The following is a 24,695-nucleotide window of genomic DNA, read 5'->3' on the forward strand; positions in this document are numbered from 1 at the left end:
TGCCCCCTCTCTCCCCGCGGCGCCGGGTCCGGCCGGCCGGCCCGGGGAGCGGGGCTGGGCGGGAGGTCTCCCTCCCCTCAGCCGCTGCCGGCCGAGCTCAGGCGGCGCGAGCTGGGAGCGGGAGCTCAGGAGCGGAAGTTGCGTGGCCGCCAGCAGCCCCGGCTCGCGCTCGCTGTGTCTGCCTCTGCCCTACCGCGCGCCGGAAGCTCCACCCACCCCCGCCCGCGCGCCGGTCGCGCTCACTTCCGGCGAACCGCTTCCGGCTCCGCCCCCGGCCGTTAATCCGTGACGCAAAGAAAGGGCGTTCCCGGAAGTGGTGAGGCGGGTGAGGTGACGCAAAGAGAGGGGGGACTTGGCGTGACGGGGCCGGCACTTCCGCTGGTGGGCGGTGCCCCGGACGCCTGGGTTCGCGGATAGTGACCCCGGCTCTGGCCAGTCGGACGCCTGGGTTCCGTTGCTGGCCCGGGGCGGGGCTCAGTCCCTCAGGGGCGGAGTAGAGGCAGCAGCCTGACCGGGGTGGGGGGAGAGTCGCTGTCCGCGGGGTGCCCAGACAGACCCGGACAGGGGGTGGCGGGTAACAGGCGCCTATATAAGAAAAAGACCCGAATATCGGGCGGGTCCCTGTACGATCGGGACATCTGGTCACGGGGGTGGGGGGGTTCGGGTCTGAGCGGTTTGCTCGGGGCTTCCTGAGTCATTTCCGCTCAGCTGGTTTTGTACCGGTTTGTTCCTGTTCCATGCAGGGGTCTTCACCAGGCTTTTTACCACCGGGGCGAAAAAACCTGCTTAGCCTGATGGTCCCAACGTGCCTGCACCCGCTCTGCGCTTTTGCTTGCTCTCGGTGGCTAGTGTGACAAATTGGGGGTCGGGTTCTGTCTGTACCATTTCTGAATTTTGGCTGATTGTATCAAATGTATTAGGGAATGACTGGCATAGCAAGCCTGTATGTGTGGGGATGTCCCATGAGTTAGCAGAGTTGTCATGTCTCTGGCAGGCCAGGGACAATGGTGAATGATCAGCGCTCAGTAATTGCTGCAAATAAAGCGTTTGCGGACGATAGATTTGCTCAGTGTGGGAGAAGACGCTTCCTCCATCTATCTGTGTGAAGGAAAGTGGGGGTTTGGGGAGTAAAGGAAAATTACTAAAAGGTAGAACAAAAGCAGCAGCAGATGCCAGATGGAGTCTGTAAAGGGTCTGAGAGAGGGGAGGTGGGAGAGCTGCTCAGGAGAATGAGTTGTTTTGCCCAGTTTAAGATGAGGGAGGCAGTTCGTGGGGTGCAGAGAATCTTGCCTACCTACAGAACACAGATGATCTCCCAAGGGAATGGGAAGCTACTGAGGAATGTTATGTTTAAGCTGTCCAGTTGTTTTGTATGATCCATACTCTCCTGTGCTTTACATGATTAAATATAAAGTAGATTGAACAAAGTGTATGTGGACTGATTGACAACTATTGCATGCCCCTGAGAGAGTTAAACTTCACACCTGTTGCATGAAGTTTTGGCAGAGGAGTTGTGTGTAAATACACAGGAGTGTGAAGGGTCAGGTTGGGCCTAGAGAGTCTAGGTAGCTGGGTGCCAGATCTGCACCGTGTGTGTGTCTAGGGCCCCTGAGATTGGAATAGTGGCTGGACTCCATTCAGACTCCAGGAGCTTGACAGTCTGGGGAACCATAGCACATAGGCTTTGTCTACACTGGCAACTGGATGATAAAGCTTTTGTCTTTCAGAGGTGTTTAAAAAAATCTCTCACACCTCAAAAGAAAAGTTATGCCAACAGTAAGCAAAACGCAGGAGCATTGACAAAGCAAATGCAGCTTGTTGGGGTGGAAGCTCCCTCCTGCTGACAAACTGTGGCGGCGCGGCTGTAGCAACACAACTGTGTCGCTAAAAGCTGTGTGCTGTAGACATGGCCTTAGATTCTCTCTCCTCACAGCAGCCTTAGTGGGAAGAGGGGCTTGCTAGGATCTGTTGACAGCTAGTACTAGTGCAGTTGCACCACAGCTTGTAAATAGAACATGATGACTCAAAACCAGAAAGGAGAGAGTTTAAATAGAAAACAACAAGGGGTGGGGGGGAAGCGATGTGGAGCTACCTTAACTGGTTAAGGCAAGTGAGACAGTTCTAACCCACAGAGATAACTTTTAGGCTCAGTGAATTTATTCTGCCCCCTTATTTTATTGTACAGTACTTCCACTGATGGTCCTGTTTAAACCAAGTGAAGGAATTTTAAAAACACCTTCACCTTTTATTTCCTCTTTGCATTTGTCTCAGCTTAATCTATGAAAATTAAAGTCAGTTTCACTTTTGCTTGAGTTCCCTTTCAGGTTTTCAGTACTGTACCATTTGAGATGCAGTGCTTCTGTGTTTTTAAAATAGCTGTCTTGTCTCTTAAGCTGTGGACACATTTATATTGGTCTGTATTTTTACCACATTTAAACTTTGGCATAAAGTGAACTGTGTACCTTTAAATCATTGGCAAAAACAAGAGGAAGTAACCTGAATTTTTCCAGAATTTACATAAAATGCATCAGCATCTGAAGGCGTCTGTCTTTAAAGGGTGGATGAAGTGATGCCTATGTGCAGTTTATAGTCCAGATTATTAATGTTGGAAGCTGGCAGGATGAAATGTACTAAGAGACATGTTATTCCCTTAGTAGATGTGTAGAGTGTTCCTGCAATAAATCCTCAGGAGTAACATATTTTTTCCTCTTTTTTCTTTTAAAAACAAACCAATCCACAGTGGGAAATGGATACACACTTATCAACATTTGCATGGCTGTAGCTCCCCCCAACAACCCGCATGAATTACTTGTAAGGATCCTACTTCAATAGTGGGAAAATAAGGCTTGTGGAATCAAACTCTTGGAAAAGAAAGTAGGAGTAGAAGCAGAAGAGGGTTCAGCTGAGACTCTCATATATGGTGCATGCCGCAGAAAAAAAGTCTGCAGCCATTTTTGTGTTTCACCTCATCTGCACTTGTTGCCATCTCTTCCTGCTTTAATTAACAATGCCCAATGCTTGCTGCCAGCCCCAGCTGATGCTCATGCAGTGTTTGACTCTAGCTGACCAGTTTCTTCAGTAATTTAGGACAGGATGATTTCCTCCCAAGAGCTGGGAAAACCAACATAGCAAGTTTCTGAAAATGTCTTTATATGCACAGAAGCCAACTGCAGTTCTTGGAATTAAAGCTGGTGCTTACTGCACTGCCAGTGCTGGCGGGGGGGGGGGGGGGGGGGGGAGGAATACACTTTCTGCCATGCTAAACACATTGAAAGCTATAGCCAGGGCAATGTATATTAAGCAGCAGGCTGACAGTGAAATTAATAACTGCTTTTACATTGATGATTTGTAGACAAGCTGTTAGGAATAAAGAACTGGATCACATACCTCCTCCCCCCCCCCCCCAAAAAAAATGGATAAAGGCCTTGTGGCTTTGAATAGGCTGAGAGGAGGAGGTGAGACCTCTATCATCATGAAAATAGGCCCACATAAATGACAACAGTAATGGGGGGAAATCCCAAATGTCTGAACGAAACCCTCCCTCTACTTAAAAACATGCCAAAACATTTTCTGACACAGGCAGCCCAGTATCAGAGCAGGACATAATGTTCTTGGAGCAGGGTAAAGCACAGCTGCTTGTGGTTTATGATAAACTTTCAGCCCAAGGCAGATAAAAGTGGGATTCTAACAAAATGCTATTCTCACAACTGAAAAGCAGTGGTGACTTCCATCCTCTTATTGCCCTCAATGTTAAGGTTTTCATCTGCACCCAAAAGTCAATGCATAAGTAACCTTGTTTAACACTTAAATAAAAGTGCTACTTTGCAATAGTTGAAGCCAACTTCTGCTGTTATCCCAGCTCCTCATTGCTATATCACTGCTCCAAGGGCTGCGCAGTGCCAGAGATTTACAGCAGTGGAGGCATGTGGCACACACCTGTACACACAAAATGTTTGCTTTGGAGCTCAAAGAGTTGCCAAAGCTGCTACAATTGTAATTGAGTAAGCAAGGCTCACACCCAGTGCATGCTGCACCAAATTGCTCAGCACTTCTGCAGCGACAGCACAGATAGCACTGACATTTTAGTTGTGCCTGGCAAAAACCCACAAATACCCTCAGTATTCCTCCACTGCCCTCCCTGCTTAAGGCTCTGCACTCAAATCCGTATGCTAGCTCACTTCTGAAACTAAGCATGTGCATTATATATATATATAGGTGAAATCTGAGTGCTTATGGCAGAAGAGTGGATGAGAAACTACTGGGAAAGCAGATGTACCCAGTGAAACTGCAGTGGTGCAGGGAGTGTTCTGTGTGAATGCAGTGGGCTTAGTACAGCTCAAACAGGATGGCTAGTCACAATACAATTCTCTAGTGTAGACAAGGCTAAGATACCAAGCACCTCTGCCAGCCCATTGGGTTTTTGCTACCACAGATACCCAACGGGGAACATACCTACAGCTAAGGGCCTTTGAACAAGCTTGCCGAGGGCATCAGTTGTATAAATGAAGGAGTAACAGTCATTGTGGAATGCAGGAAGCAGAGACAAAGCAACAAGCTAAGGAACAGGAAAGGTTTTGTGGAGGCATAATGCCAGTGCTGGAAGAGACGCCAAGCCTAAGAGGAACTGAGTCAGAGGGAAGAGCAGGGGCAGTCAAGTTCAGGGAGCGAGAGAGACGCTGACTCCTCCCCAACAGTAGACAGAGAGAACCACTCCACGCAGTAGTGCAGTTTAGAGAATAATCTTTGTTTCCTGGACCCTAGTCTATAACATGGGTCTGGATTAAAAATGGTTATACCCCTGCCACCTGGCCATCAGTAGCCACAGCCTCCAGTTGCTGCTACTACTACAATGATTACAAGATGTCCCCTAAAATTGAATATTTGGACTATGCCATAAGCTTACACTGGCTCCATCCATTTTAAGCAAATCCCTGAACTGTGCTACAAGCTTGGCCTAGACCAAAGAACTTGAGTGATGAAGATGATCTTTAGATATTCACAACACAACCTTAACACTGACCTTTGGGTTATCTTCATATTGTGCCACTTGTGCAAGACTCCTGAGAGGCTGGGGAATCAGTTTGATAAGGATAAAGGCTAGTCCCTTTTAATATTGAACCTGCAAGATTTTCCAAAGCCTGCCAAGACTTCAGGCTCACCATAAGCCTAAAAAAAGACAACGTACCAAGGCATTGAAGAAGCATTCTCCACTAAGATCAACTACTTGAAGCGGAGAACGAGTTTGCAATCCCACAATCCACTAGTGCAGTCAGCCACTCACTTGAAATGGAACTCAACAGCCACATTGGAAAAGACGCCACTACTGTATCTAGACTGAGCAAGAGGGTTTGGCAAAACAACTGACAGAACACACAAAGATCTGTGTGTATCATGCATGTGTTAGCAGCACACTTTTGTATGGGAGCAAGGCATGGACCTTATATTCTCATCAGAAAGAGGTTCAAGAGCTTTCATGTGCGGTGCCTTTGTCAAAACTTTGGAATCTCCTGGAGGAACAGTGTCACCAACGCTGAGGTGCTCAAATGGGCCAGCAAACCCAGCATGCAAACACTCCTCTAACAGAGACACCTCTGCTGGCTTGGGTATGTGTATTGAGTGAATGATGGGCGCATCCCAAAGGACATCCTCTGTGGCGAACTGACATCTGGAGAAAGACCCAAAGGATGCGTGCAAGCGAGACCTCAAAGAAAGGGATGTGAGTGTGAATAACGGGGAAGATCACACTGAAGACCGCAGCTTTTATTGAACAGTGTGTGCTCTAGAGTAGGTGCAGGGACTCCCTCGCACCTACAGAAGCAAACAGATGAAACAAGATGTACTGCTAAACATGCTTTAGATTTTCCACAGACCTTCACTGCTGCCTCACACAGTGGGAGTTGCATCATTAGCAGCATTTATCCTCAGCTTGGAAAGCTATTCACTGTAGGAAAACTGCTGTACAATATTAATGAGGTAAGTCTCGTTATAGGTTCGACCAGCTCTGCACCTCTCAGCTGCTTTTTGGACACAAGGTCACATTTCCAAATTTTAATTTAGGGGGTGCCCATTTCAAACAGGGCTTTTCAGTTGAGCACTGCTCAGCCTGGCAAGTCTGGGTGAGTGGAGCTCCTAGGGAAGATGGTTACAGCACGGGAGAATGTCTCAAACACTAGGAGTGGAGCTTCAGAGCGTAGCTTTCAGAGAACACAAGTTACAGGATCTAGACTTTGCTCATGGTACTAAGGGTGTCAGCTGCCCCCACTGGAGCTGGTTGGATCAAGTTTGCGCTTCACACCCGTTAATCCAAGAATTACATGGTAAAAGCAAACATTCTCTTTCCCTAACTGAAGTCCTGAGAGGAGTCTGTTCTCCCCTCAGTTTAAGAGTAATTCTTATCACTAACAAGCCCGTTAGGTACATTCAGTTGAGGAAGAACAGAGCTTACCACCTGCACACATTTTAAAGTCATGCAAGCGCTTGAGTTTCTGCAGTTTACATGAATACTGTCACCACAACCAGGGGTGTTTCTGTAAGGAGACCATTTGTTAACACAAGGTTGCAGCTTTTTTCTAAAAGTTAATTTCCATCCACCTGACAAAGGACATGAGCTGAAGCTGAATTTTATTCTTTATCCACTTCAGCGTAAGAGGGGGCTTTTTTTCTGAAGTAGGCACAATTCTGAACACAGAGTTTAGAGATTTTAATAGTTAGGATCATCCTGACCAAAATACATTTTGTTTCTTTATGAAAGGGAAAGTACTAATGGCCAAAAAAACTGTTTACATTTAATAACGGTATCTTACAAATTCCCTTTATAAGTAACAATTAAACACTTCTCTTGAGCTTGAGGATTCCATTAATACCTAATATAGTTCCACATTCCAATATATTTAATTCAGCTGACCATGGGCATCTCACTCAATAAACACTTGCTAAGAGCAGTGTGGATCAGCACCAAGGTGGTCTACCAGCATCTTCACTATCAACCCATAATTCAGAAGCTCCCAACCCCTGAAAATTCACTTCACACTAAACCTTGGCATATCCCAAGTTTCAGACAATGTCCCCATGCCCCTTCTCTGGGTCAGCAGTTCAAGGTCATGGTGCGTTTCCGGAACCTGATTTATTTAATATATAGCCCAGGCCTTTAATCTCACTGCTGGTTAGTTCAGAAGACAAACCAGGGTTTTAAGGATTAAGAATAGCAGATGCTAACTACCACTTGGAAACTGGTGCGCATCCGGTCCATTTTTTCAGTACTTTAGACCCATTCATCTAAACAGGACCCACTCCTGCAAATCTTACTCTCATGAATAGTCCCTTTGAAATTGCAGGACAAACCCCTACTTTGGATTATGGTTTAGTAAAATAGATACAGCACAAGGAAGTAGCAGGACAAAGATTTGTAAGAGTACTGCAGAGGCATCCACTCAAAAATACACGGTAAAGCAACTGTTCCCTATGCTGTGGCTTGACAGTTAGCAAGTAATTGCTTGTATGGTTATTAGCAATCAATCAACACCTTAGTTTAAGAAAGGGCCTTATGTTATTCAATAAATCACAATTACAGTTCACCCACTACATTCAGTTTTAAAAGTGATGTCAATACATAGAGACAGGGCAAACCACCACTAGCACCAAGTGCCTCATTAAGAGAGAAACTACCTACTTTCACAGACCCCAGGCACTAAGGTGCATTGCTCTTGGCTGCTGAGGGGTTTAAGTAGTTCATAAAGAATCCTGAAGATGGAAAGTGCTAAATATTGTGAGGTATCAGAGAGGTAGTTGTGTTAGCCTGGATCTGTAAAAAGCGACAAAGAGCCCTGTGGCACCTTATAGACTAACAGACGTATTGGAGCATGAGCTTTTGTGGATGAATACTCACTTTGTCAGACACGTATTATAAAATGGCACAAATCTAGAGAATGAGATTACACATAGAAACGCAAATGAAGCCTGAAGTCAGTTGTTTATGCATCTTGAAGCCAGTGATGTGGGATAAGAAATCTAGTATATGGAATGCAGTGCAGCTAATTTCTTTCTTAGCTGCATACTTAAATTGGAGGTCTCCCCTCTACCAAAACCTTGTTTGCCCAGGGAAGATCTATGACCTTGTTCTATCTGGCTGGATGATGTTTCACTGTACACTTTACCAACTGTACTGTTCTGGAACTTACAAGAAATAAAAAAATATCCTGTGGGAAGATGTAAATTACACAAATGGAAGGGAACTCCTGAGCCAAGGACCAAATATATTCAAACTAATATTTAAATATTATGGCTTTCCCAAGTTGGGTTTTGTAATTAAAGTCATAACAAAAATCCACAGAACATGTATTTGCCTGTATATTACCTGTCTGGAAACCATTAACATCAAGTGATATTGGGATCACAAGCAAAATAATTCTGGAACAAGTTACCTTTCCAGTGACGTACACTGCTGTTTGATGTCTGATAAACTAGGAGTTCAAGTCTAATTGGACTCAGCATTGCCACAGAGAGGGGACACTTATTAATAAACTTGGATTAGTTACCACAGTCCAGGAAATTTTAAGAGAACTATTTGCATTTTTTTCCTCTCATGAAATTAAAACAGACTGGAAACCAAGGAGACTTGGGACCCCTGGAGTATTTGATGCAATCCAAGTACAGCTGAGTATTTTTGTTTGTACCTGAGCTCTTCTCGATTATGCTTTTACCACTTTGTATATGTGGTTTTCCCCAGGGGGTTCTCCCTGGCTTTCACTCAGCAGTGCCACCCCAACATAACAACATTGCTTTTATTTATTAGGTCTTCTGCCAACAGTTACAGAATCAGACACTGGGGACTGCACAGTTAAAATTGCAAGCATAAATCAGAACCAAGGCAAAAAATCCACAGAAGCAATAAAACAATAAAAATACAGTGTTCTGGAACTCTTTAATTCATTTTTTTAATAAAGAGGTGGTTATGTATTTTCTTTTGGCCTAATCCAAGGATATCACTACTCTTTACCAATCTTAATTCCCCTCATACAAAAATTGATATTCAACCTTTAAAATATAAGCCATTATTTTCTTTACAAAATAAGTTGTGCTGCTGCTTGTTTTTTTTAATAAGTACTGTACATCAACTGTTCATATCTATTTAACAAATGGACCATACAAAGTTCAATCTAAAGCAAACACACAAACACAAGGAAAAGAAAAAAAACAAACCAAATCGAGTGTCTTGTGAACATCTATGTACAGTTCAACAATTGCTTGAATAAGGAGGTACAAAAGGGGTTAGAAATTGAACACAAAAGCACTGGAGTCCCCTACAGTTTTCTTTCACAGATATTTTGAAGTGCAAATCACAAGCACAAGATATGTATTTCACTTTTTTATTGCTGTTCTGCTGTCTCGCTTCCCCTCCCAAAAAGAATCAGCCCATTCTTCTATTTGCACTAATTTTCCAAAAAGAAAACATTTCATTTTTGCAGTGAACACTTGAGCTTATAAAGGTTCAAGCTTTTCAATACTAAGTATCAGAGCATCTCAGACTTGCAAATATCAGAACACCCTCTCTGTCCGCCTCCAAGTTCTTCTGAGGTATGTTCTGCCCTCAGACACCCCTAGTTGTTCAGATATAAGCATAATGTAAACAAGCTCATTAAACGGCTGACAGTTAAATTGAAGTTATTCTGTCTCCCACAGAACTGCAAGCACCTGGCAGTTTCCAGTTGTACACGGGACATGTGCATATTCAGAAAGTCACAAGAGCTGGATGTGTTGCTTACATGGGATTTGTTCCTAACTATACATCGTGATATGTATATGGGTTAACACCTATCTGCTCTGGGCAGTAAAACACACAGCACCCCAACATGCAGTTAGTTCTTTATACTTCAGACAACAAAAGGGTAGAAATACAGAATACTGAAGCCATGTTAACGGTACAGTGCATAATCCAATATACATAACATGCAGGTAAATCTAACCCATTGAAATGTCTTGGAAATGGAAACATGGTTCAGAGGGCACAGCAACTACAAAATTTATTTCATTTTTTTATTGGTTTAAAATTCAACGTGCATGGGGTGAGATAAGGGCAGAACATGGTCTGCAAAGTTTTCAGTGGAGCACTTCATGAGTGTTATAACTATAAAGGGAAGGGAACGGCCCTCCTGTGTGTAATACTATAAAATCCCTCATGGCCAGAGACACCAAAATCCTTTTACCTGGAAAGGTTAAGGAGCTCAGGAAACCTGGCTGACACCTGGCCCAAAGGACCAATAAGGGGACAAGATACTTTCACATCTTGGTGGGGGGAAGGCTTTTGTTTGTGCTCTTTGTTCTGGGGGTTGTTCGCTCTTGGGACGAAGAGGGACCAGACATCAATCCAGGCTCTCCCAAATCTTTGTGAACCAGTCTCTCATATTTCAAACCTGTAAGTAACAGCCAGGTTTTCTGAGCTTCTTAAACCCTTTCCAGGTAAAAGGATTTTGGTGTCTCTGGCCATGAGGGATTTCATAGTATTGCACACAGGAGAGCTGTTCCCTTCCCTTTATAGTTATGGCAACGAGCCATGAAGCTTTCGTGTAGTTATAAAAGTTGTTAAAACGAGGTCCTACACTGGTGTGTCTTCACTCACAGTTCTCTATGAACAGCCACCTGACAAATGAGTGCAAATCTTAAGGTCCATTTTACATTTCAAGTCTTAGTTAAAAAAATGTTACAGAGCAACAGGCTGTTTGTGCCTGTAAATGCCCACACACTGATTTCAAATGGTTAAAACCGGCATGTGCTATGCCACAGCTACTAAAAGACATTTCAGCATTCCAGACCCAACTAAAACATTAACAAAAATAAAATTAGAAACCAAAAACCTTTGACCTTACAACAGCAGCAAGGTATGTTCACTTGTAATGCTGGTGAATGAACTGAGTTTGGTAGAGAACCTCAACCTAAGCACAGATGTGCAGAACATATGGAAAGACACACAACAACGTGTGACCCAAACTCAAACCCAATTTTTATCCTTAATTAGGAGCTTACTACTACAAGATTGGGTGGGTTTATCCCCTCTGGGATCCTCCTTTCAAATAATACCAAGTGGAGTTCTGGGAATGGAGTTGAGAGGTGCTGACTGTGCATCATTATGCAGGCACTTCTATAAAGGAATGTAGGCTTCTCACTTAGTGGTGATGCATTCCCTACTCTCTAGACCCCCCCAGAGGGCTGGGTATTCGACCAACCATGAGCACCACCTAGGCTCCCGCCTCTGCCCATGCAGATGTACAGCAGTGGAGTTCAATACAAGATGGAAAGCAGACTATGATCCAAACACTGTAGTCTTGAAAAGTACAACGGTTCTAGATTTAGGTTCTTCACACAGTGTGGCACTGGAGGGCTCAAGAGTTAGTTTGCATAGCAGGCTGATCTTTTAATTCTTAACAAACATGGTACCCAATTGGGGGGGAGAGGGGAGGAGATACAAATAATTTATTGTATTAGAATAGAGCGCGATGGTCAACCTGATCAAAATTGATTTTATGAACTACTAGCAAGGCAAGTTGAAATATCAGAAGGTATGAAACACAATGTGTTTCTAGTAATGGATATAGGTGGAGTGCAATGTTTGCTAGGCTTTTAAAACTGGTTCACTTTGGCAGTAAAATTACTCCCCTTGTCAGTCCAGTAACTGACTGGACAAAGCATTCCTTCTCCTGAAGAAAATTTGTGGTGTATGATTAAATATTAAACTGGGATAACCTGCCCATTTATTGTAATTAATGAGTAGCTACCACAGCTTTCCATGCAAGGGTCATTCCGTACAGCACAATGAGTTTAAAATACCGTCAGCGTGTTACTGGGGGGGGGGGGGAGGGGGGGAGAAGACCACACTTTTTTCTTATTATGACACAAATCAGTAGGAAATTCCCAGTGACAGTAAAATTCATTTCATTCTTCACAATGATGAACAATCTGGCAGCATTTCAGATTTTAAAACCCCCATGCATGAAACCAGTAACATCTGTGGTACAAAGAGCAGCAATACCTAGCAGCGAAACTACCACAACAGTTTGAACATGCTGGAGTTGGACAGGTAGTAACTTAGAAAGCACACAGCCCATAAAGACGTAATGGATATACATGACACACAGGAGATACACTATAACAGGGGTCGGCAACCTTTCAGAGGTGGTGTGCCGAGTCTTCATTTATTCACTCTAATTTAAGGTTTCGCGTGCCAGTAATACATTTTAATGTTTTTAGAAGGTCTCTTTCTATAAGTCTATAATACATAACTAAACTATTGTTGTATGTAAAAGTAAATAAGGTATTAAAAATGTTTAAGAAGCTTAATTTAAAATTAAATTAAAATGCAGAGCCCCCCCGACTAGTGGCCAGGGCCCGGGCAGTGTGAGTGCTGCTGAAAATCAGCTCGCGTGCCGCCTTCGGCACGTGTGCCCTAGGTTGCCGACCCCTGCACTAGAACATAACAAAGGAATACCCCACAGCTCCATGGACTGCAGTTAGTAATACACTCATTGGACAGGAAATACTATCAATCTCTGGCATGAACATACAAAGTCTCAGGAAGTGCAGTGATGTAAACTCTGACAATGTTAATGACTTGTGAATTTTGGCAACAGACTTCATATCGTATAAAAATAATGCTTAGTAAAAAAAATCCCGATGTGTCCATCATTATAGAAATTCAGGAAAAAAAAATACTAATCTGAGGATTTCTGTCCTCATGGGATGAATGCCCCCATTTGTCAGAAATGCAGTTTTAAATAACAAAGTAGTACACTGGAAACAAAAACGGGTCAGCAGCTATTCAACTTGTCCTATATGAAAGTGCACGTCTTTCAATGGAATTTAACCATTGTGAGGTTGTGATCTAATACCAACTGTAACTTTATGAATATAAAATCAACTCCTTTGGATGGAAATATGGACCACCACCAAGACAAGAGTCCTATATTTTTTCCTTACAAGATAAAAACGTTGAAATTTTGCAGCATCGTAGTAAGGCACTCACCCAAGGAAAAGTCTGTGACTGTTGCTTCAAATGGAAGCAGCTAACTAGCTTTTAACATAAGGAAGACAGATTTCATCAGTTCGGAGCTAAGTGCTAGGGTGCCTTACGTTACGTGGGGGGCAAATGTTAGTGTTAGAATTTTTCTATAAACTAGTTTTCCTTAACCCATTAAACATCTTGTATCCTAAAATATTAGTTTATAAATCTAGTCTTCTGTTTAAGGCTCTAAAAATCCCCCCACCCCACCCCCAAAATACCAACCAGCATCTGTTTGGCAATGGAGGACCAATTCCTTTGTTTTGCAGTCAGAAGTCTATAGTGTATTGCATTTTAAAATGAAAACCTGCTTCTGTTTCCGTTTTATCCCTTCTTTAAACACCTTCACTTGTTTAGTCAGGTGAAGATTTGCAAAACCAGAAAAATAATCAGTCTCTTCCCATACTACGAAGGGGTCTGGTCTCTCTCCTTCCGCATGTGGTGTTGGTCTCCTGCCTCAAGTGACGCTGCGTGCCCTGCAGTGATTCTCATTGGAACAAACAAGGTGTCTCAATGCTTCCTTTTTTGTATGGCTCCTACAAATCTGAAAGCTTTCTTGAATGAGGTAAGAAAAGTTAGGCTTTCAAGCAAAGTACATGGTACGCAAAGTGTCCTGATGAACTTGCACAGCCTTTGCCAGGGCCTGCGGGTCTCTGCCGTTGCTCTGTCCAGATATATGGCTGCCCTCTCCGCTGAAAGTGCAAAACACACAATTGGATCATTAAGCGTCAAGAGCCCGTCAAGGATCAGGGCCCAGTGCACTAGGTGCTATAGAGGGCTCAGAGTGTCAGTAAGTGACAAGAGTCAGCAGCTGTAGCGAGCGGTGGGCTGGGGAGCCCAAGGTAACTCAGGTGGCTAAGATCAGCGTCAAGCAGTGGTCACAGCTCACCAGCTGTGTGTCAATAGTTATAGAGTCCCAGATCCCCAGTCGTGCATCACCATGCAGAACTCAAGATTTCCTATCCCACAGTGGAAAGGGCTGGACTCTGTCCCTGGGGTCATGACCCAGGAACGTGCTCTTCAGCCCATTCACACTGGGTAGACAGGCCAAAGCGGCAAAGGAGCTAAAAGTTCTGGCTCCAGCTCGGGGAGGGATTCCCCTAGCACAGGCACCTGCCTTCTGAGAACCCCTCAACAAGCCCCTGTCTGTCAAGGGGTGGCCCCACCGCATGCAGGACGGAGGCCCCCAGGGCAAAGCAGGAAGGCTGACGTAACTCAAACAGGCCCCCAGGGCTGTCTAGATTCAGCTGGCAGCCACTCCATCCCTCACAGCAGCTCAGGATCAGCATGGCACAAAGGAAGACAAAGCCATTTTAGCATCCCCTGTCCCGAGGCTGAGAGCTCTGTGCCCCCTAGGTCTGCTGCAGAGCAAAACCAGTACTGCCCCAGCATACACGTGCTGAGACCCAAAAACCAGCTGGCTTCTTGTCCTAGCGCAGACCTGAACGAATGACTGACGGACTCTTCTCCGGCCTCGCGCCACACTGCCTACCCTGGAGGGCTCCTCTAGAGGCCATCTGGCAGACGGCTAAGGTGGTGCCATACAGCCTGTGAGTGTCTCTGTGCAGTGGCACCACTCACCTGTCATGCTCTTTGTCCACTAGGTGGTACCGTGCCCTGAATGCCACCAATCTGGCATAATATGCTGGTGCTGGGATGGAGACTGAGCGGGTGCAGCGCACGTAGGTGTGGCAGAGCTGGTACGTAAGGATCTGCAGCTCATCTGCTGTAAACCGGTTGTCGTCCCAGAGGACGTAGTAATGGGAAGGTCTGCTCGTACCCTGGGAAGGAGGAGAGGGGGAGGAGTTGGCGTTGCCGTCTGAGCGCGTCTTGTGATCAGAACCAGAGGTGGGCGGCTGAAAGGAAGTACACGTGCCCTCCCACCCACCTGATCTAACTGGGAACCTGGCCAAAAGTCCGAGCAGGAGAGACAGATCCAAAGGCTGCACTGAAAGATGCTTTTTGCATGGGAACAAGCTGCAGAGCTGACAAAACAGCTGGGGAAACAGATGCCCCAGTGTCAGCTCTCTCTGTACAGGCCTGGCAGAGCTCCTTTCGCAAGAAGAGAACGCGACGCAGCCTAGGTGTTAGATCAGCCAAGGGGAGTTGGGCCCCTGTGTTCTATCCCTGAGACTGCCAGTGTCTGGAACAAGGCAGCTTGGCGATCGGTGGGTGAATGACTATAATGCGAAGCACTAACTGCAGCTGGCCAGCCCACCCCCTCTCCCTACCCCAGAGCCAGTGCATCTGGGGCAAGTCGTTGCGGTGGTGCCCAGGCTGGAATAAACTCCTGACCCTTCGCATTGGAAGCTGTATCCTAGTGTATTTGGCCAGTGACTCCCTCCAGCTCCTCAGAAGCCAGAAGCCTCCTGTCCTTGGAGTGCGAGAAAGGAAGCCAAAAAGCCTCCCGCGTGGAAGCAGCTGTAAGCACCAGCGGAGTTACTGCAGCCTGCAGTGCTCTCAGCTGCCAATGCAACATCAGAATATTCATGGCCCCTTAAAACCAGCTGCAGAGCAGACTCCCTCTGCTTCAGCGGCTGCTGGGATGGCACTTTCCCTGCCCAGACTCCATGCAAGGACGGGTTTCCAGGTCCTTCCTGACAATCAGCAGCATCAGCGGGAAGTCAGAGCCAGAAAACCCAAGTGAGCCTGGGAAGCACAGAAACCCAGCTGAGGCGTTTTCAGCGGGGCTGGCACTTTGGGCTGACTGTTTCCCAGGACATCCTAGGAAGAGGAGAACTAGAAGCTGCAGGTTGCTGCAAACCAGCCTCTACACAGTATTCTGCTCCCTGGGATAAACTGAAATCCTAAAGGCCAAGAACGACAGAGCTGAGTAGTTAAGGAGAGTACCCTTTGCTGACCCGGACAGAAATATTAAGCAAGTCTCCCCTGAGATGGGCAAGGGCCTCCTCCCCTCTGCAGAAATATCCCACAGCAACTCTGCTCAGCAACTAGGGAGAGAACAGAACACCCTCACCCCATCCCTCACCCAGACACTGTATCCAGTTGAAGCCACAGGGGCAGAGACCAACAGATTTCTCCCCACTGGAATCTGGCCAGGGCCCTAGTGTTACTGGCCATTGCTGGGGAAAGGGAGGTTGGGATCTTTAATGAGGAGGATTGGACAAGGCAGGGAAACTGTAGCTGATCTGCTAAGGGTGCTGGGCAGTCAGCAAACCTCTCAGGCCCTGAGAGAAGGAAGCCCTAGATGGTGTTGCCTCGCTCAGGCTTGGGACGCGGTACCTGAATGCCTGCATGACTGCACAGGTAGAAGTCAAACTCGAACGGGTGGGTGATGTTCGTATCCACAGTTGTTCCAGCCGGGATGTTCCCGCTCTTGCCAATCTGCAGAGATTGAACCGAGACCCAAGCACTGTATCCTCTGGTTACCTGCAGCGGCACAGCCCCGGGTCTGTCCCATACACCCCGCCCCTTCCGGATCTCTCAGATTTATACTCCCCTGAGCCCCATTCACAAAGTTAAACAGCTTCATGCCTGGCAGGTTCCCAGTGTGACCACTCGTCTCAGCGAGAGCCAGGGACCATTGCTCTCCATGAGTCCACAATGGCAGGTTTCTTCCATAGCAGCTCCACCCTGTAGGGGCCCTTGGCACACTCCCATTGCCCAGTTACAAAAAAGGGCTCTGCAGTGCCCCTGACAGGTGCTTCCTGAGTCTCCCCAGGTGGGAAATGGCAGGAAATCAGGCCCTCTGCACAGAGCAGTGAGTGGTGGCTTGCTAGGGCTCTATGCACACGTGACACCAAAGGACAGTGCAAGGGGTGACGAGATGGAAGCAGAGGGGGAAAGAAGTGCCCCAGTGTTTGCAGTTTCCTACTGCAGAAATGGACTTCCAGTGGCCAAAAATTCTAGGGGCTCCGCAGAGAGCTTCAATCACCCCATCCCCAGGCGCCTCTGTCATGCACCCACACTCCTTCCTATGCCAAGGTCAACAAAAGCCTTTCCCACATCTTCCTTCAGATGGGCCACTGCCAGCTTAGGCTTGGCTCCAAATGTGGGTTTGACTTCGGAACCCTACTAGCAATTGGATTTACTCTTCCCTCTGTACCCCCCTCTCCCCTCATCGTTCAGAACCCCATCACTGCAGCCAGCACCAGGGAGCGAGAGCCAGGAAGAGAAACGGAGAAGTCCAGCTTTCTGCATCTTGCTACTTGCACACTGAGAACAGCAGGGATCAAACATGTTTTCACAGTCCCTCCATCTTAACCCTGAGCGATTTTAACCCCTCAAGTGATGAAATGCTGAAAAATATTTTCAACCGGACACTTGCTCTTTAAATATCATCCCTAGAGACTCACCTCCTAGGAACATGGAATGCAAGCGAACTGTGCCCAGCCTCTCAAGCCAGCACAAGAGGCTTTGCTACTGCAGCCAGTGTTAGGGTTGCAGGATCTCCTGTCAGGACTGCGCCACTGGTTCATGCTACACTTTCCACACAGGGTTAGGCTAGTTCTTTTCAAGAGGGCTGGTGACCAATCAATCATCCCCACCCCCAAGACGACCTCCCACCTCCAGCCTCGACAGCCTCACCCTTTCGTTCTTATCCGCACAGAAGAGGCGGGTGTGGTGCCGTTTCTGGACAACTATGTATGTGATGCCGGGCTGATAATCCTTCTCCAGTTTGATGCAGGCGTCTCGGATTGCCAGCAGCTCATAGTGAAGAATCTAGAATGAGTGAGAGAACACGGTTCTTCCCCCTCCACTGTTTGGACAGAGCCAACACAGGGACCCCCACACCTTTACGTGGCAGTGCCGGCAAGACAGCAGCTAGTTTGCCAGGGGGAAGCTCCTTTACTGTATATTATCAGCCCAGCTTCCCTGGCACTAGCCTTCTGCAACCCAAGCAGGGAGAGGGAGCTTGGCACCGTGCTGCCCTTACAGCCAACACCATTGAAATGAGTAAGGCGCTCAGCGCGTATATCCCATGCACGAGGACAGATGTTAAAAAGTCCCAGCACATATGTTGGGATCATTTCCCCTCCTCGTCAGCAAACCTGTAACTAGGACTGTTGGCAACTAGACAACTGCACGTCTCATTTTTTCAAACTACTTCTCTAGACCATAGCAGGGAAACCAGAGCTCCCTGGGTCCCCCTTCAGCAGACACAGGAGGCTGCCTCAGATCCCCAGTGCACCCAGTGATAGTTGCTGCCTTTAGACCAGTGTTTCTCAATGGCTAGTCTTTGGGCCAGCACCAGCCCCTGAGCTCTCCCTGACACAGGTTAGGGACGCAGCAAGCTGTATCAAGAAGGGGGAGAAATGCTGCTTTAGACAATAATTTGGGGGTGGGGAGAGGCGAGAGGCACACTGATCCCTGCCCTTCTGGCAGCTGTGACTCTTCAAGGAGGAGCGTGCGCTGCGGACACTGAAAAACAAGGAGGCACCATCAGTCTCTGGGCACTTCTCTATGGAGAGTAGGTGACAGCAGCCACGCACTCGAGCTCTTCACTTCTAGAGGCCCAAGTTCAAATCCAGCCTCGGGTGACAGGCCAAAGCCTATTAATACAATGACTTCATCTCAGCCTGTCTATTCTGCTCTGCAAAACCATCCCTCTGCTCTCTGTCTGAGCAGAGAGTGACAGATGTCCAGCATGCCAAGTGTCAGAGACTACTCCAGTTACGATTGTGGAGAGCTGGCAGAGGTGTCCATGCAGACCGTGCCCAGTTCTAGCCAGCGCATTCATTCTGCCCTTCCACACAGACAAAAAGAATGTTGCGCACGTAACAAAAAACTAACCCTGGGCTGTGAAATCTGAATGAGGCACGTATGGAGCTCCTCCTCCGGGTGAGCACCAGCAAATCCACAGGGGAGTGTGTGCAAGGCACCTCAGTTTAACTGCAGCGCAAGCAGCCCCGCCAACGGGTTCCTTACCTGCGGGAGCTGCCCCTCTGGAACCCCGTCCCGGTAGAAGATGATCCTGGTGGGTTTGAAGCGGGTGGACTTGTAGAACTGAATGAGCAGCTCCCTCACCATGTAGGACAGGTCCTCAATGATCTCCTGCCGAGGGCGCTGGACTCGTACCGTGGCACAGTAACGGCTTGGGTGGGCATCCATGCTGCCCACAACCTGCAGTGACAAAGCAGATGGGCCACGGCAAGCCATTACAAAGAAAAGGGAGAGGGGGAAAGACATGCCTGGCTTGTCATGCTGCCTTAATGGGAACGCCCATGACCAAGTCCCCTTGGTCAGAGCACCATCCCCCACTCCTGGAACTCAGAGATAGGAGTGTACAGAGAACCTATATCCAAAAGGAACCACTTCCAACAACCAACAGCCATGAATCCACGATGCTGGTCCACATGTCAGTACTGGGATCTTAGATCACTGCTGCTTCCCTCCTTCCCACCATGAAGCCAAGGCTGCAAAGTGTTCTTCAGAGACACATCAAGGCCGGCTGGACTGAACATGGGACTGGGAGACAAGATAGCAAGCCACATAGCAAGTAGAACATGCCACTCCCAGGAAAAGAAGTTCACAGATCCTTGCTAGGCACGTGCACCTGACAGCTCTGTGGAGGGTTTGCTCGTTGCATTAATATAAATAAGGGAGAGAAGCAGCATGGACTGTGTGTTCCACATTGCCCTCCACAAGTGAATTTACTGTATTCACCCTCTTATTCCCTGTTTAAATCAACGCAACAAAAAAACCTTCCGCAGAACCACAAGACCTGCAGATGCCTAGTCTGAGAAACTCGGGATCTTCCCGCAGTAACCATCATCTCTCCCCTGGGTAGCCTTCCTCACCCTCCCTTACTGGGCCAAGCGTAAAGGGACATGTGCTGAGTTGGGTAGAGTTGCCCATTTCCATGCCTTTAAGTGCTGTAACAAAACTGTCCCCCTCTGAACGGAGGTAAGGACATTTACCCATTTTTGCAAAGTGCTTTGAAACCCCGAGAGAAGCAGCTGCACAATGCTACATATCATATTGTCGGGCCAGGGGACAATGATTTCCAGAGAGACAGACCCAGGCTCTCTATTGAAATGCTGCTGCTGCAGCAACAGGTTACATTCAGATCCGTTTAATGACCATCTGAGAGCTAGTTTCTTATCCCATGCCCATCATCATGGTATCTGAGCATCCTGGCAGCATTCTGAGCTGTCCAGGAATGATCAAAGGAAGCATTTCTGCCCAATACCCAACTCTTAGCTGGATAAACATTTTTAAAAGGCATCTGCAGGCCCTTGGACTCTGCTAACCCTCGGTGGACGGTCCTTGAATGCACCCACTCAAGCTCGGAACTACAGAGCATCTCAGAGAGCCAGCAAAATCTGCCTCCGCTGCTTGCTGCTCTTCTGGTTCCTAAGGAAGTGACGTGGGTCTGAGTCACCCATCACTTCTCCCAGTTGCTAGGCAGCAGTCCTGGCCTGGGTTCCTGCGGGACTGGCAGGGGATTCAGCAAGAACATGCTCTGAAAAGGAGACCTTGAAAATGTCAGGGGCAGGAAGGCCAAGAGCAGCCACACTCGACTGTGACACAGCCCTGAGGACGGCGTGAGTCACTGGAGAGGCGTTTGTAACTAGAGAACAAAGCTGCCCTGGAGTCCAGGAAAGGGACGAGGCGGAGGCTGCCACACCACGGATGCTGGAACGATTCTCTCCCCCTATCACGAGGGAGCAACTTCCAAGTCAAGACTTCTCGCCCGAAGAGCTACTGACCCTCTTTCCAAAGGCTCTGAGGCTGCAGCACTTGGGCAGGGTTCAGCAGCATCAATCAGCTGGAGCTGGAGGTGCAATGTCCTGCTGGAGAAGACGCACCCACGCTAGCTCTGATCAACCTAGTGGACTACAAGATGCGCGGCCATGGAAGCATGAAGAACCGCCCGAGTACGTACCGATGCTTGCAGACAGGATCCTACTCAGAGTGACTAGCCCCCATCCTGGCACTTCCCCCTTCGTGGCTCTGCTGCTCTTTTTGACGTTAGCCCCATCAGAGCAAACGTGGGTATGTCGACCTGACCTGGAAATTACACTTCCAGCCTCCAGCTCAGATAGACCCTAAGGTAGCCAGTGCCAAGAGGCCACTACTGGAGATAGATGTTCATTGCTATACTATAGCGTGTTTTGGGATTCATGCCCCCAACCCACCGTATCCAGCTGAAACAGACTGAATCCAATTCAGGAGTCATATCGCCTGCTGTCCCCTAGGCTGGGAGGGAACTGCACGCGCCGGAGGAGGGAATTATTTGATGGGAAAGGAGCTTGGAGGCAGGATGTGTTTTTCAGTTAAGTCAAGGGTGTCTACACCATATGGATTGGCACCATTCTATACACTGAATATATCCAGTGCCTCCTCTAGCAGTCAGGAACAGGAGCCGAGGAGTGTCAGGACTTGGGGAATCTACTCTCAGCTCTCCTATCATCTCTTTGGTGGCATCAGACAAATTTCAACCTCTCTGGACCACATGTACTTCCTCTGGAAACCTGGATACCAAGACACTCAGGTACCCTACACATGGAACACACCTGATTCTATCCAAGAGAAATCTTTAAAATGGGCATAATAATCTACCGTGCCAGGGTATCTGAAGCAAGATGCTAGGGAGGCATAAACTACTATTACTATAAACCTAGCAAAAGTGACTAGATACCATGGGCTTGTAGGATAAGGTAAGACAGTTAGAAACAACTGGACTGACTGCCATGCCCTACATCCAGAGTGATTTCTTATATTTCTTTTCTACTCTTCCAGGTCCTGCCTACAAGTGCGAAGAAAGGCCAAAAGCACTTGTTGTCCTGCCTCCTCCTAATTAAGAAGGAAGGAAGGCTCCCCAAGATGATTTCACATGCCAAGGAAAACCTGAGCTCTGAATCCTGGAGGGCAAAGGGTTTATGAAGAACACCCAGACGTGCTCCGTTATAAAGAACGCTGCGCGAACCCCACAGCTTCCTCGGTTGGAACAGACACTGGGTGGGCATTATGTTATAATCCTGAGAAAGGGGCAAGCTGTTGCACTGTCAAATTGTTTCATTTTCCCTTCGTACCATGCCAGCCCTGGCTGCCTCGGCCCACCAGGGGTGACTAGTGTGGCAGGGACGGCGCCTTCCTTCAGGTCTTGTTCAAGGTCAAGCCACACTCCTGGCACTTGATTAAGTACCGCTGACTTCTCAGCAGGTGGCAGAAAAGAGGGCTCTGCTCCCCTGGCATAGGCCATATCTTCCTGGCTTGCTGTGACTGAAATTCACGGCTCCAGCCAGAGAAGTTAAGCCCTGCTTGTACTCGAGTGCAAGATCTGCAAGGCAAGCCCAGGGGCAAAATGAAGTGGGGCTGGTGATTTGGTAGAAGGGCGGCTCTTCTCTTTGTTAGCACAGTTAATGCACTGGGCCCTTCGTGGACAAGCTCAGTCAATGGGACAAGCTCCCCATCCTGAAGAGCTGATACACGGAGCTTCTCTGCCCCACTGACATTCTGCATGGGAGAGTGGGATGGGTGACTGCTCTGAAAATGGATGGACTCGAGTTACCCAGGACGAAAAGCCCTTTTCAGACATCCCCAGAGAGCTAGTGCCGCAAGCGAGCAGGTCTCAGGAAGATCAGATCGATTCTTCCAGCCCAACTCTGGAGGGAACTGCAGAGACCAGACTGATGTGTCACAGGGTCAGCAGGATGCACGGATCTTTAGTTCACACTCAGCTCAAGGTGGTACCGAGCCCAAACTGTTAACCAGCTGGTTACCTGTGAAATGACCCAAGGAGGTCTGGGGCCAAGGCCAGGGCCTGAGTCCCAAAACCACCCCGAGCAGCACTCGCCCACCCCTTCCTCGTTGGCAGAAGGCCAAGCACTGGCCAGGGATGGTGGGACTGTGCTCCCCATTAGCACCTAGCAGCAGCCCTACTCCAAATCAGCATGTGGGTGAAGCATCTTCCTTGGGGCTGTCAGTTCAGCACTGCTCACCCCACCAGTACTCAGCACACAGGCCCCAGCTGCTGGTGGCCATCAGAGCTCATTCGCCTCTCCCCCAGGCTGGGAGCTCAGTCAGACGCCGAGCAGGAAGCTGGGATTCCCCTGCAGTTCAGGCAGCAAGAACCAGAGGCCCAGGGGCAGGAATGCTAGAACAATGTTGACAGTGGCGGGGCAGGGAGAGGGCTGAAGCCCACTGAACCAAACTGTAATGCTTTTGGTTGCTATTGTCACTTCTACCCAGAGGTGCTGTCACACACCCAGCACCCCTAGTTCGAGCCCCTGAGCAGCCCCATGTGCAGCATAGCAACAGCCTAGAGAATCCCACGGCCAGGTACCAAACCTTGGGTTCATCCCCATGGGGCCGGGCGTGGCCAGTCTCTTGCTCAGGAATTCCACACAGATCCCCCCCAGGACTCACATTTCAACACCGCCAACATCAAACCCATGACATTCACAGGGCTCAGAGACAAGCCTGGCCTCTGCCTACATGCCTAAAGGATTCTAGGCAAGACTGCTCTAGCTGGACAGGCCGAAGGGTCCAGACGAAATGCACAGCCTCGGCTTCGTGCTGATGCCAACCCTCCCCCAAGGCCACCAGAGCAGCAGCTCCAGATGCAGCGCGACTTTGCAACTTACAGCTGTTATGGAAGGCTTCTTCCCATCTCCCGCTGGTGGGTGGGTGACATCGGCACCCAGAAAGATCACTGGCTGCTGAAAGACGGCCGAGCTGATTGGAGAGAAGAGACAGTGGAAATGTTTGCAGCTATTCCAGTCAGAGTCACAGACTGCGTGGGGTTAGTCACATTTGCAGCCACAGAGTTATAGGGAGAGGGCAGACTGCAGCAAGGAAACCCCTCTCTGGACTCCAGCCTAGGTAGGACGAACTAGTCTGAAAACGTCTCAGCCGCTGCCTTTTCCTGTGGTTTGCCCTGATCTTTGCTCATGGCATTGCAGACTCACTCTACCCTGGCTTGGTGCATCAGCCCCCCCGAAGTGTCACAACTCAGCCATATCTCTAAGCTGTTTGGGTTTAGAGGCATCTTCACACCAGACCTCAGTGGTGAGTGTGGCCAAACTAACAGGAAATACCGTGACAAACCCAAACCAAACATTTAGGCCCCAATCCTGCAAACACTTAGGCATGTGGTCGGCTTGACACACTGGGTAAAGTTAAGCATGTGTTTCACATGTATGAAGTGACATATCTGCTTATGTCTTTGCATAACTGGGGCCCTAGTCTGAGTCATTAATCTTCGTGATGAAGAGGAAAATACAGACCCAGGATCTGACGGGGGAAGGGATTCCTTTTCAGAACAGAGCCTGTACTAACTTTCTTCACCAGCTGCACAAGCTGCCTCTACTGCAGGGTGGGAACTCTTTATTCACATGGAACACAGCTTCAAATTTCTCTCCTTTTGACTCTTACGAAATTAGACTGGTGGCCACAGCCTAGCTAGTGGCATATGCAGCAGCACGGAGCTCAGGTGTTTTGCAGGGGAGGACTGGTGGCAGAGCACTCTCAGGGAGGGGCTTCCCGCTTTGCAATTCATTTCCTTGCCTTGATTTGGAGCCTAGATTCAGTGACCTTCAGGATACACTGCAAGACTCGTCTTTTCCCTCAGGGATAGGAAGGGAGGAGTTCGCTCTGGGGCGAGAAAGGTTTATTTTGAGGCCTGATCTGTTCCAGTGCCCTTTTGACATGGTTCGATCAGTGCTGGTAACATGCCTAG

General features: G+C 48.0%; 1 protein-coding gene across 4 annotated transcripts in view; it reads right to left on the minus strand.

Annotated features, from left to right (window-relative positions):
- Window positions 1-12,386: 12,386 nt before the first annotated feature.
- Window positions 12,387-24,695, minus strand: part of LOC115637558 (protein argonaute-1) — a 47,266-nt gene continuing 34,957 nt past the window's right edge. For all 4 annotated transcript variants that reach the window (XM_030538901.1, XM_030538900.1, XM_030538903.1 and 1 more), the window contains 6 exons: window positions 23,602-23,692; window positions 18,938-19,132; window positions 17,597-17,731; window positions 16,292-16,393; window positions 14,630-14,829; window positions 12,387-13,740 (listed from right to left, as the gene is read on the minus strand). In XM_030538901.1, coding sequence (XP_030394761.1) covers window positions 13,632-13,740; window positions 14,630-14,829; window positions 16,292-16,393; window positions 17,597-17,731; window positions 18,938-19,132; window positions 23,602-23,692 — 832 coding nt within the window. In that variant the 3' untranslated portion in view covers window positions 12,387-13,631. The remainder of the gene's footprint in view (window positions 13,741-14,629; window positions 14,830-16,291; window positions 16,394-17,596; window positions 17,732-18,937; window positions 19,133-23,601; window positions 23,693-24,695) is intronic.

Source organism: Gopherus evgoodei, chromosome 20 (assembly GCF_007399415.2).
Source record: "Gopherus evgoodei ecotype Sinaloan lineage chromosome 20, rGopEvg1_v1.p, whole genome shotgun sequence".
Lineage (NCBI taxonomy): Eukaryota > Metazoa > Chordata > Testudines > Testudinidae > Gopherus > Gopherus evgoodei.